Below are 13,014 nucleotides of genomic sequence, written 5' to 3'. Positions count from 1 at the left end.
AAGCAGCCACCAGGGGGCAACCGACTGCTGGGGGACGTCGCAGTGTCCAAATTTACATACAACCAATGTTTTAAACCAAGACTATGTAACTTTTTCTCAAAAGCAGGCTCTGTGGCTATACAAGTATCAAATGCTGAATAATCTCATCTGTTTGTAATTTTCCAGGATTCTCTTGAGTCAGTTGCGTGAGCTCAGACAAGTGTCTCCTGCTAATGTACGGTGAGTTCACTTTCGTTTCTTTTGTGATTAAACCATTAATATTTCATACAAGTAAAAAACATTTGTAACATTAGTACAAGTAGCGAAGTGTTTTGTTTGTAATGAAGTCAACCTTTCATTTATAAGAGGGTGGTTGTATAATTTCTTCATTTAAAACTTGCAGACTCAGTTTAACCCTCCACACAGCAGCACTGCTGTAGACACAGCTCTGCAGTATATCAGAGAGCTGGACACGGCTTTCGATCTTACCGTTCATGCATTTTAAATATGCATGTATTGTTGTGGAAAAGCACTTGACAGAAACAGATGCTTTTTGATGATGCGAAGTGCGAGGTAAACATACCCTTGCACCATCTCTCACTCCCACACACACGCAGTCACTCTTTGTCTCTCACAGACAGCCCAATGATCCACAAAACATTGTGACAGCCTAGTTCCACTCGTGCTGACAGCTCACAACACGCACACACAAGCAAAAATGTACACACAGCAATTAATACAGTGGGACTTCTTGACAGTGGGACTTATGGAGTCACTGCCAGTACATTATATATTGTATACTGTATGGTCACTCAGCTCGGACATTACCATGATTTCTATTTTCTAACACTTTCACAAAAAGCTGACACTTTTGCCTCCAGTTGAATTTCATTATTTTACACTACTGGTAAGCTAGGTCAGTAATAAGTAATAAAAATGTCAGCAATAAATAATAGGCCATTTCATTGGTAACAAAGGTTCCCTAGGTTTTATTATGTTGTTACTGTACAGCTTCCAATATTAGCGATGCACGTTACCTTCATAATTCAGACCCCTTCACTTTTTGTTGTAGCATAAATTTTAAATTGAAAAAAAAAACTGCCATGTTCTAAAAACATTGTTTTATAGATTTTTGCTAAATTATTAAAAATCAAAAACAGAAAATGATCATTTACAAAAATGTTCAGACCCTTAATTCAACAGTTTGCAAAAACCCCTTTGGCAGTAATTACAGTCTACTTGGGTGAGTCTCTGAAAGCTTTAAACACCTGGATCAGGGCAGTTTATCCTATTCTTCCAGGCAGATCCTCTCCAGCTATGTCAGAATCAATGGAAAGTGTCTGTGAACTGCCATCTTCAAGTTTCTCCCTGATATTTTATGTGGCTTAAGCCCACTCTAGCACAGTCTCAGACTTGTCCTGAAGCCACTCCGAGGTTGCTTGGCTGTGTGCATCAGGTCACTGCTGTGCTGCAAGTAGTCTCAGGTCACCGCACTCTGGAGCAGGTTTTCTTCAATGACCTCTCTGTATTTGGCTGCATTCATTCTTTCCTCCATGTGGACCATGCTCTCTGTCCCTCCTGCTGATGAAGCACCCCCACAGCATGATGCTGTCACCACCATGCTTTACTGTAGCAGCACCTGGTGTTCCTCGGACATAATGCTTGGAGTTTTTGCTTCATCAGGCTAAAAGAAATCTTTGTCCTGCTGCCCACAGAATCCTTTAAATGCTGTTTGGCAAACCCCAGGTGGCCTGTCCATTTAAAATTAAATCTACAGCACAATACAGTGGAAAACATGAGGGGTCTGAATAGTTTCTGAAAGAACTGCAGGTTTTTTTAAGCTGCATGTTTCTTTGAATGATAACAAAGCAATTTAAAATGATTACATGCCTTTACAAATAATGATTTTTTTACATCTTTTCCAGGCAACTGTCACTAGCAAATTGGAGACACTGCATTTGCCATTATCACTGCCAATCGATCTTGGCTCACAACAGAAACAGAGGAACATACTTGTTGCATCTCAGATCTGTGTGTGGGGTGTTGTTTTTACTGTAGCAGACTGTGGTTATGAAAAATTATTTTATCAAGATAAAAACTAATACATTTATAAAATAACCATCTAAAAGCCTGTTTTCTTTTGAGATACAATTCTTTGTTATCTGTCAGCATGCCGTTACATACTAGGAGCAGTGGGTCAGCAGTGCCATCTCAAGTTCCTGTGGGGGTACGCAGTAATATCAGCTGCTTAATAACAAGCCTTTTACAAACTTTGTAACAAGGCAGCAGAACAAAACACAACACAGAAATCTACTGATCTAATTCTGCAAACCACTGATCTGATTTATGCTGAAACACAGTGCAGAGAGTCTCATTACACTGAGTATTTCCTCTTTTCATTTAAAAACTACAGACCAAGACACCAAGAATTTGTGTATTTCTGCCAGCACAGTGAGAATAAAGCTACTAGGGCCATATAAAACTGTAAGAAACAGTGAGCCACTGTCTCTGCGCTTTACTACTGCACCTCTAGAAGTGTATAATAGAGGATATGAAGACATGTTCCACTTACATCAACTGTTAAACTTTACATCCCATTGCTTCAATATCTCAGTTGCCCTCAGTACTGCATTTATTCAGGGGCCATTAAATCTACAATTCCAGTTCAGTGTCAAGTTCTGAAGAAATGTCTGAAGTGGGCAGCAGTGGTGGAAGAAGTACTCAGATCCCTTAATTTACAATACCACAGTCTAAAAATACTCTGTTACAAGTCCTGCATTCAAAATGGTACTTAAGTAACAGTACAAAATATTGGCATCAAAACATACTTAAAGTACTAAAAGTAACTCATTATACTATTTTGACCCTCGCCACACTGCACTGGAAAGTGACATCATCCGGCAAAGGCACTGCTTTGACCAATCATGTACAAGGTCTGATCAGGACGTGGACACCCACAAGAAGAAATCTCTTTTGTCTGCCTTGTTAGCGTGAGCATTCACTGTCAGGTTTGTGGCACAATTAATGCACCATGACATGCCATGCACTTCCATTAGTACTGGTTTGAGGCACAATTAATGCACCACGACATGCCATGCACTTCCATTAGTACTGAACGTTTAATGGTGTTTTATCTATCAATGCAGACACACTGGTGGTAGAATTGGTGCTAAAGTAGAGTAGCACCAATGGTTAGCACCGTGGCTAACCAAAACACAATGGAAACGTGAATGAAGCTCGTCATAACGTGGTTGTATGGTACACACCTACAATACTCCTACAATACTCCCCCTGCAACCCCTCACACCCCAAAACAACACAGTCCTGTGCCGGAACATATGTGAACGTACGTCACTTTTCCATCACACTCCGCTCTGGTTCTGTTATGTACTGATATCTGTTATGTTTTAATATCGAGAGGCTTTGTGGCACAAGATCTCGTCACATCCCTAGCTTATATGCTAATAAGTTGAAGTGCTTAGCTTCAGCTTGTGAATTTTCCACCAGAGACCAATAAAGTCTGATGATTGTACTGTAATTTTTGTATCAGTCTGGTTCTGAAAAGTAACTAGTAACTAAAGTTATAAAATAAATTTAGTGAAGTAAAAAGTACAGTGTTCGTCTCTAAAATGTAGTGAAGTCAATGTATGAAGTAGCACAAAATGAAAAGTACCAATACCTCAAAATTGTACTTGAGTAAAAGTACATAGCTACTTTCCACCACTGCTGGATAGTAAAGTCTAAAACATGGAATTGAGCTCCTGAGAATCCCCCATGCTGTTTGATTAGGCCAGTTTCCTCTCTTTGCTTCTCCTAAGCACATGATGGCGTTACCTCCCAGTCCTATAACCTGTACAACGGTATGAAAAACACCAGTTATACTAATCTGAATCCACATAAGTAAAAAAAAAAAAAAACACAAACAGAATGAACCCCTTCAAGTCTTCACATACAGTGATAGAGATATAAATAAAGTAAAGTAAGTAAATAAAAACTGGGGCAACTCATCAGCTCAAAATTAGCACCACTACCCCAGAGAGACTCATTATCCTGTGAGCAGACAACTCCCTCTGGTGGCTCAATATTGCACCTGACAAACAGATGCACAGTATACACACAGACACACATGCACTCAATATGGCTCTGCTTGTGTGTATACTAACCAAGGAGGAGTGAAGTCTCAGTGTGGTAATATCCATCTTGTTGCTTCTTTTTCAACATGGAGCAAAGATCCACCCGCTCCACTGTCTGTTCTCCAAAACACCTGAATATTGCAGTGAGAGAATTAAAGCAGGTATCAGAAAGTGTAGTGACAGAGAAGACAATGTAAATTCCTACATCTCTTATTAGAGGATTATAGCCGATGACCACTCAAATCAAAAGTGACAACCTAATTTAGTTCCATGGTTGAACACACTTGGCCAATGTGTCTATTTTCAACTATTGATTGATTGATTTTACTAATGCACACTTTAGGTTCAAAGAAAATTAGACTTGTAGGACAACTATAGAAATCCAGTGAGTCACAAAACTGTCAAGACTTTGTGAAAACAGCATAGCAGCTTTTTCACGTCACTACATATTGCCTAATTGTTGTGGTACATGTAGTAAGTATGCAGTATAGGCACAAAGCAATCTATAATGTCCCACTGCACCTATTGCAGAGTACTGACACAATGTGTCTATTTTCAACTATAAAACTGTTGTTCTAATAAAACTAATGCACACTTTAGGTTCAAAGAAAATTAGACTTGTAGGACAACTATAGAAATCCAGTGAGTCACAAAACTGTCAAGACTTTGTGAAAACAGCATAGCAGCTTTTTCACGTCACTACACGTTCACCCACTGCACCTATTGCAGAGTACTGACTAGGAGTGGAACAGCTCAAGTAAAAAATTCGACTTGTTTGGTTCACTAGTCATTTATTTAAGATCTAGGCTGATTGTGTGAGGGACATCAAAATATGGCTGGCTTTAAATTTATTACATCTTAACGTTCACCCACTGCACCTATTGCAGAGTACTGACTAGGAGTGGAACAGCTCAAGTAAAAAATTCGACTTGTTTGGTTCACTAGTCATTTATTTAAGATCTAGGCTGATTGTGTGAGGGACATCAAAATATGGCTGGCTTTAAATTTATTACATCTTAATGAAAATAAAACACAGCGTGTGTTGTTTGGTAATTCAGGTTCAGCAACCTTGAGCTTGATTTTGGACGCTGGCACTGAAACCCATGGTAAAAAATTTGGGGTTGTTATTTGATACTGATATGAAATTTGATAAACAGATCAGTTCAGTGGTGAAGACGAGCTTTTTTCAGTTAGGATTGTTTAGTAAAGTCAAGTTGTTTCTTTTATTTACTGATTCTGAAACGGCAAACCATGCTTCCATCAGCTCTACACTATTGCAATGCACTGTGCTCCGGATTTAATCAGGCTTTCCTTTCACGTCTCCAATTGTTTCAAAACGCGGCTGCTCATCTGCTGATAAGTACTCGTAAGCATGACCCCCGTTCTGGCTTCTCTCCACTTGCTTCCAACTCATTTTAGAATTGATTTTAAGTAGCTGTGATTTGTTTTTAAAGCACTTAATAGATTGGCCCCTTCTTACCTCAGTGAACTTTTGCAGTGGCACAAGCCACTTAGATCCCTTAGGTCCTCAAATCAGTTTCTTTTAGACATACCAAGGGCAAGATACAAGCACTGGGGTAAGTGCACTTTTGCTGTAATGGCCCCAAAACTGTAGAACAGTTTACCTGTTAATATCGAAACTGCAATGGATCTGCTGGTCTTTAAGTTGATGTCTCCTCTTCGGATGTTTTATTGTCTGTGCCTCTTGCTCTTTATTTTATTTTATTTTTATGTAGCCTATGTGAAGTACTTTGGTCAAGTTCTTGTTTTTAAAGTGATATATACAAATTTTTTTGACTGAAGTAGGTTGAGACCAATAATCCAATGAAACTTAGTTGGCATGGATGATTGTCGAGTGCAGCTGTCAGTCAGTCCTGAAAATGGTGAGAGGATCTGTCATCATCGTTTCGGTCTGCTACAGATTTACTGGAAATTCACGCTAAACTTAAGATGTCATATCCTCAGAACAGTTGTCCATCTGTCAGCAGGACAGCAGCTGGACAAACAGTCTTCAGCTAAAATGTAGTTTCATTAGGAAGAAATCAAAATGTTTTTATGAATGAATCTATGAACTGTATTGATTTTCCCCTGCTAGCTACAGAGTGAAGCTTGACACTAATAAGAAGTCTGCAGCAGAAAATAACTGAGGATTTGAGTAATTTAAACAGCTGTCTCTGGAGATTACCCTTTGCTAAATGTGCCAGATGGAGAAAAAACCTTAAGTTTAAAAAACATGGGGTGTCCAGGGGTGACACACTCGTTGTCAATTGACACACTAGATAAAACGGAAATTCTTATGTGACATAAGAAAACGCATCTAAAGTGGTGGATAAATTGACACTACCTCACTGTCCTGGGTACATCTGTGCTGGGAGACAGTTTCCTCAAGTGAAGCTCGTCATCACTAGAGTGTGAACAAAATTATCTTACAGAATGAACAGACTGGCGTTGGGTTTTGAAAGAATGTACAGTGTGTGTTTGGTTTATGCTGCACTTTATGTTGACATTGAAGAAGTGCCTAGGTTCCTTATGCTTGTAGCCAGAGATTTAAGGCAAATGTTTAACTTTTTTGCCAAATAAATAAAAAAAATAAATTTGGCAATGCTTACCAAAAATGTGCCAAACGGAACCAAAAAAACTGGACCACAGAACTTTGAATTTTGCGAACTGTTCCACCCTTAGTACTGACCCTAAAGCACACTTGGTAAATGTTGCCCAAATACTTGACTTACTATATGAAAAACCAAGCACATACTTGTTTGTAAAGTTGGAGTAGAGGGCTGAGTCCACACGCTTGATACCCTGAGAGAGACAATGCAAAATGCTGTTTATCTCATATTTAACACACGTTTTAGGACACACACATTAAGAGAATAAACACACATGCATGCACACACACAGACTGGGGGCAGACAAGAATGCCAGCTGAGAGGCGCCAGGCAGAATAAAATGTCATCAGGTGTCAAAGGGAAACCAAGATAGATGCTGTCCTTCCTCTGTGCCTCCACTGATGACCGCTGTTCATCTTTGTGTCCTCTCCACCCTTCACCCCATCTCCCCTCATATCTTTATCTATTTCATACCAATTCCTTGAAGCACTACACCATTTCCTCTGTCCCTACCTCACATAATATACAGTGAGGAACAGAAGTATTTGAACACCCTGCGATTTTGCAAGTTCTCCCACTTAGAAATCATGGAGGGGTCTGAAATTCACATTGTAGGTGCATTCCCACTCTGAGAGACAGAATTAAAAAAAAAATTCAGGAAATCACATTGTATGATTTTTAAAGAATTTATTTGTCTTGCACTGCTGAACATAAGTATTTGAACACCTGAGAAACAGCAAGAATTCTGGCTCTCAAAGACCTGTTACTGTGCCTTGAAAAAGTCCACCTCTACTCCACTCATTAATCTAAATTAGTAGCACCTGTCTGAACTCTCTGAATGTATCCCAACATAATAACTGGCTCTTAACCTGACATCACATACTTTCAAATTATGTACTCACAACTTCCTTCTAAAACACTGCAGCAGGCGTGTTATTCCCACTAGCTGGAACAATAATTTGGCTTCTACAGTAGCTAGCAGAGGACACGTTATAGTCACCGAGAGGTGAGGGGGAATAAAATACATGGCTGGAGACACAGGAGTAACACTGCAGATGTTTGACAGTCCTGTCAAATTCACCTGTTACAAGAAAGCAAGCAAATTTGGGCCTGTGTATGAAAATATAAAAATACATTATATATGCAAATGTTTCATCAAGGAACAACTTTGTAACAATTCTGGCATAACTGGAGCAAGGGACACTACTGAGACGTTTCTGTTAAAGCCAAAATGTTGTGCCAGTGTAGCCTTATGTAACTACAACAGCTGGAGAGCAAAATATATATAATTTATGTGATGACTTGGTTCAGTTAAATATACTAAATGAGCAATTTTCACATATGTGTATGTTCATGTACACAGAATCATCCTCAGATTAATGACCTGACTCTACCCAAGATTTGTGTGCATACCTGAGATCGTAGTTTTGATGCTCTGGACAGCTTCATAATGGTCAGGTGGGGTTCAAACCCACGACTGTCTTCTTGCAGAAGACCCTGCTTTTCAAAACAGTCCCGCAACAACTCTGCAACACAGTTTTAAACACACCAAAATGTATATAAGCAGGAGACGCACTGATAAGGGCAAACAGGAAAGCTGTACGCTGACATAATGCAAACTTGCGTCAGATAAAGAAAGAAGGGATGTGAACGAGGACATAAACTAGGTTCAAACCCACAACATCTTGAGCATGCTGTACATCCAGCTCTACTTCTCAAATACCCTTTATGGGCTTCTGTAAAAGCCATAATGGAAGACGCAAATAGTTACAACACAAATGGAAGAGAACGTGTGTCAGAGAAAGGAAAAAGGCTTTTTGCTCACATACAATTTGACCACACAGATAAAGACCTAAACAGGGGCATAAACACAATGACACCCTGCAAGGACAGACACGCACACGGACAATGACGCACACATTTAGAGGGAAACCACAGAGGTATTTTTAGAAGAAGAGTGCTACAGGAAGAGAAAGGTTAGTGTATAATCAATAACAGTGGTGGAGACAGCAGACAAGAGGACTGGAGAATCCAACTTCCTGCCTTATGCTCTACTTTTCCAGCAACAACAAGGTATGCTGTTTCTGTTTGTGATTCTTTTCTTGATGCCGTTTCATTTTTCATGTAGGACATGTAAATAAAAATTACACAGCACCACTCTTTTTTTTATTCTTTGTTGAAATCTAGCTTGTGTAAATGGTCCTACAGGAGCATCAGTTCACATGGCATCACATCATACAGGTGTTCAGACTATACAAAACTGCTGTTTTCACTGTTTCGACCCGTTTCAATAACCAGATGGAAGACTGACTACTCAAGCAAAACTGCTTCTATTCAGACTTTCTCAACATAGTTCACACTTGCTGCAGCACACATTTAGTCACCCAAGAGTTAGGGTTAGTGGTGTTTGACTGGGCCAGTTCTGGAAGGTCTGCATTTTAACTCTGCCAAGAGGCACATGGTGTTTAGTGGGACCATGCAAATTCAATTAGAGAGTAAAAATTCCATGTCTTTAGTTGAGAGGACAATCATTGCTTCTTTACCAGATTACCAGTGAAAACATTTCCAGGCAATTTCAACTGACCCTTTAACAGACGCAGACACACTTTCAAACTCTGATAGCTGAGGTAATTATGGAGAAACGTGGCCCTCCTAGCCCTATCTGTCTAAAAGATTAATTTACTGCCTTTCCCATTTTATATCAAGCCCCAAGATGAAACGTCTTTTGGGATTTTCCTCGGGTTGGCACTCACTAATATGCCAGAGGTAGTATTTGCTTGGATCTGAGCAGTTAATACACTGGATGGGCAAATACAAAATCTACGCTAAAGAAGAATCCAAACATGCTGTTCCAATACTGTAATTTCAGACAATTTAATACATATTTATGAACATCTTCAGTGATTCCAGAACTACAAACAAAGAACTAACACCTTGTGGACCACATACAAATTAATTCATTGATTAATTAAGTCCATCATTTTCTGTTGTGTAACTGTACCCAGATGTGCGAGTCTCCTTTTTGGAATCACTCCATATTTACAATCCAGCTGATAGAAATGGACAGAATTAAGCAAATGTGAGCTCCTTTACTGTGTGTGTGTGTTGTAATCGCGGGATCAACAGAGTCAGAATCCTCTTAGAAATGTTGGCTCCATGTTGTTGCCAAAGGCACAACACTAAAAATGCATGCGAATGCTTTTGCATACATTCCTACACAAGTATAATATGAAAGAGCACAGATGTAGACATAACACAAAGACAGGAACATACATATACAGGTGAAGTAGGAAAAAAAAAAGGGGGGGGCACACAACCGCTGCATTATTTGAACAAAGCTACTTATGCTGGTTTAAGAAATAGGATGTGGCTACACACACGTACACACACTTACACTAGTGCTTATTGCTGTTGCCCAGGTCACTCCAAGAAAAAGTCAGCCTTAAGTCACCTATGAACTCTGCACCAATATCAAGCCCCAGAATATATCAAATGAATCGATCAACAAATATAAAAATCTCCAAAAGCACTTTATTCTGCAACCTCCCATTACAAATCATCCACAACAGCACGCAGTCACCCTGTCAAAGTGCCCTTTAGAAAGACAGCAAATCCTTCAACCAGCTGCTGGGCTCCTCAGCTGTCCCCGAGTTCAGACATCCCAACAAAAGGACACAAATACACAAGCACTGTATCACAGTGATATTCAATAACATGATTTATCCTCCAGTTAAATACAGCATGAAGACCACTTGCAAAACAAAATGTAGTTCACTCTTTACAGCCTGAATAAGCTTTGTCACTGACCTGCCAGGCTGTCCAGTGTGTGTCTGTGTTGTCCGGGGGCCAGCTCAACAAACACCACCTCCTTCCTGAAATGACCGATGCCTGAGAAGGGCAGAACCAGATCCTGCCCATCCAGCAGCTCAGCCAATGAAGGCTCAGCCTGAGCCAGCACAGATGCCGCCCTAAAAGGAAATACATACACACAACATGCATAGCAGCTCCTTCTCATATTATGTAACGACAGAATCTAGTGATTACTAATGACACAATTTTCTACTTGATGTACAGTAGATTAAGCATCAGTGTTATCACATAACATGGCTCCGTCATTTCCAGCACACTCTTATGAAATGTGAGCCCTCACTCTGAAATATTCATTTTTCTACATCACATATGAGCAGCGTGGGTGTTATTTCAATTTGCCTAAAACTATGTACAGTTTCATTAGCAATGTGCGAGTTAGAAAGGCCATTTTATCATAACAAATATAATCTGACAATGTAGTGATACAGTAACAGAGTAGAATGAAATTTATGTCAGAATAATCAGGTTTATTCTGTCATATTCTGATTATTAACTACAAAAAGCCTCAGTCTAAAAATATTCCAGTATTTTCAAGAGCATTTTTAAGGCTTATTGGAATCTAACCTACAAATTCGTAATTTATCTACCAGTTTTCCAACACGTTCTGAGAGGACGAAATAAGAGAGAAGTGGCTTCCTGCTTGTGTGAGGACAGGGCTGCTGCTTCCTGTGGTAAACGTACTCACGTCCTGTTTACTGTGTCTGCGCCATGTTGTGTTTGTTACCAGTTTGTTTATGGATTGAACTCGCTAATGTCTAGGTTTTAATTTTTTGACATACGCCTGCACTACTTAAGCACTTGTGTTACAGACGTTCTGGCTAATTACCAAATTTAACTTGCTACTTTATGTAAGATAGATTAGAAGCTAGCTAAACTAGCAGCTTAGTTGAGAGCAATGGCTCCCCCGTCCTCTCCTTCTTTCTCGGAGTGTCACAAGTTCAGTTATTCCTTTGCCTCCTTTAGCAGTAATGGTACTTCTAATAAATGTCAGATGCTAGCAGCATTGGAGGCGAAGCTCACCGATCTGGAAGCGCGGCTTGGCACCATAGAAAATAGCCCAGCTAGCCGGTGCAGGGCCTCCTAGATGTAGTTCAGCCCAACATAGCCGCCCCCCACAGCTTCCCGAGCATCCGGGATCTCAGCCAGCTGGCTGGGTGACAGTTCGCAGGAGTCGTAGCTCGAAACATGCCCACGGTACATCAACCTGCCTGTTCACGTTTCAAATCGATTTCCCCACTGGCTGAGAAAACAACTCTGGTAAATGGCGACTCCATAGTTAGAAACGTAAAGCTAGAGACACCTGCGGCCATGGCCTAATGTGTTCCTGGGGCCAGAGCGGGTGCAGCTCAGGGCTGTGTGTCTGTGCATGTACATCGAACAGCAGATCAGCATTCATCTGATTCTTAAAGACATCAATAATGAAATATAAATTTATATTGTGATACCGTCTTTTGCAATGATACTGGCACCAATAATAGCATTTGTTCTATTTGGACATTTAAATCCAGAACTGTACTAATTGCTGGTAGCCTGACTTTAACCAGTTAATAAGCAGTTTGACATTTAGGTAATGACTCTTCAATAGTGCTTGTGCAATGTATACAATATGGATCCAGTTCAGTGCAATCTGGTAGTACACACTGTTTCATCTCAGCTACCCTGAAAAATCAGTCAAACTGAAAGCTCCTCATAATGCATTACAATGAACTTACAGTTTCACAGATCTGGTCTCTGAAAATAGATTATTTAATTAACTGTGGGATGCATCTTCCTCTTCACACAGATACTGTTACATATTGAAAATAACGGTGCTGTAATGCCATTGTTTTCATGTGTACAATATTCTGAACATACATGTATATCAAGATCTGGTTAGTCATTTGCAGATCTACTGACCTTTTTCCACTACAGATATTTTAATATATCACAACAGGAAAAGCACAGGTGCAATTCATAACTTCTGCATTGGCTGAATTAATCTTAGCTGAACCAATTCCATGGTCCTGGTACTGTCACCATACATCAATGGGAAGGACCCATTATTAATGTTAATCATAACATCTACTTTTTCATTTCCAGAGTCACTGAATGTAATACATTCATTTTCAGTGCTTTGTCCAAAAATGTTGAAACTAACAAGCACTGAGTTATTCATGTTATGCATTTGTCCTGCTTGTGTTTAATTAAGTAGAACAGTAAGTACAGAGCACATTTTAAAGGAGTGGTATTGAGCCAACTGGGGACTGACATATGGATAAATATACAGTATTATGTGTCTGTATGTTGGTGTGTGCATCCACTCACAGATCTACTTGCTCCTGACTGGCCAGATGAGTGACTAATAGTGTGATGTGGAGAGTCGGGATGGGGATCATGGCTCTGGCCAATCGAGGCTCCCGCTGAAGCCCCACCTCCTGGACCCC

General features: G+C 39.9%; 1 protein-coding gene across 1 annotated transcript in view; it reads right to left on the bottom strand.

Moving 5' to 3' along the window:
- Positions 1-13,014, bottom strand: part of akap7 (A-kinase anchoring protein 7) — a 36,729-nt gene that overhangs the window by 20,785 nt on the left and 2,930 nt on the right. The window contains exons 4-8 of the mRNA XM_020603649.1: positions 12,896-13,005; positions 10,529-10,689; positions 8,135-8,247; positions 6,868-6,914; positions 4,143-4,243 (exon numbers count right to left, since the gene is read on the bottom strand). Of these exons, the coding sequence (XP_020459305.1) occupies positions 4,143-4,243; positions 6,868-6,914; positions 8,135-8,247; positions 10,529-10,689; positions 12,896-13,005 (532 nt within the window). The remainder of the gene's footprint in view (positions 1-4,142; positions 4,244-6,867; positions 6,915-8,134; positions 8,248-10,528; positions 10,690-12,895; positions 13,006-13,014) is intronic.

This window comes from Monopterus albus, unplaced genomic scaffold (assembly GCF_001952655.1).
Source record: "Monopterus albus unplaced genomic scaffold, M_albus_1.0 scaffold62.1, whole genome shotgun sequence".
NCBI classification, from domain to species: domain Eukaryota; kingdom Metazoa; phylum Chordata; class Actinopteri; order Synbranchiformes; family Synbranchidae; genus Monopterus; species Monopterus albus.
This window is presented reverse-complemented; position numbering and strand designations above follow the sequence as displayed.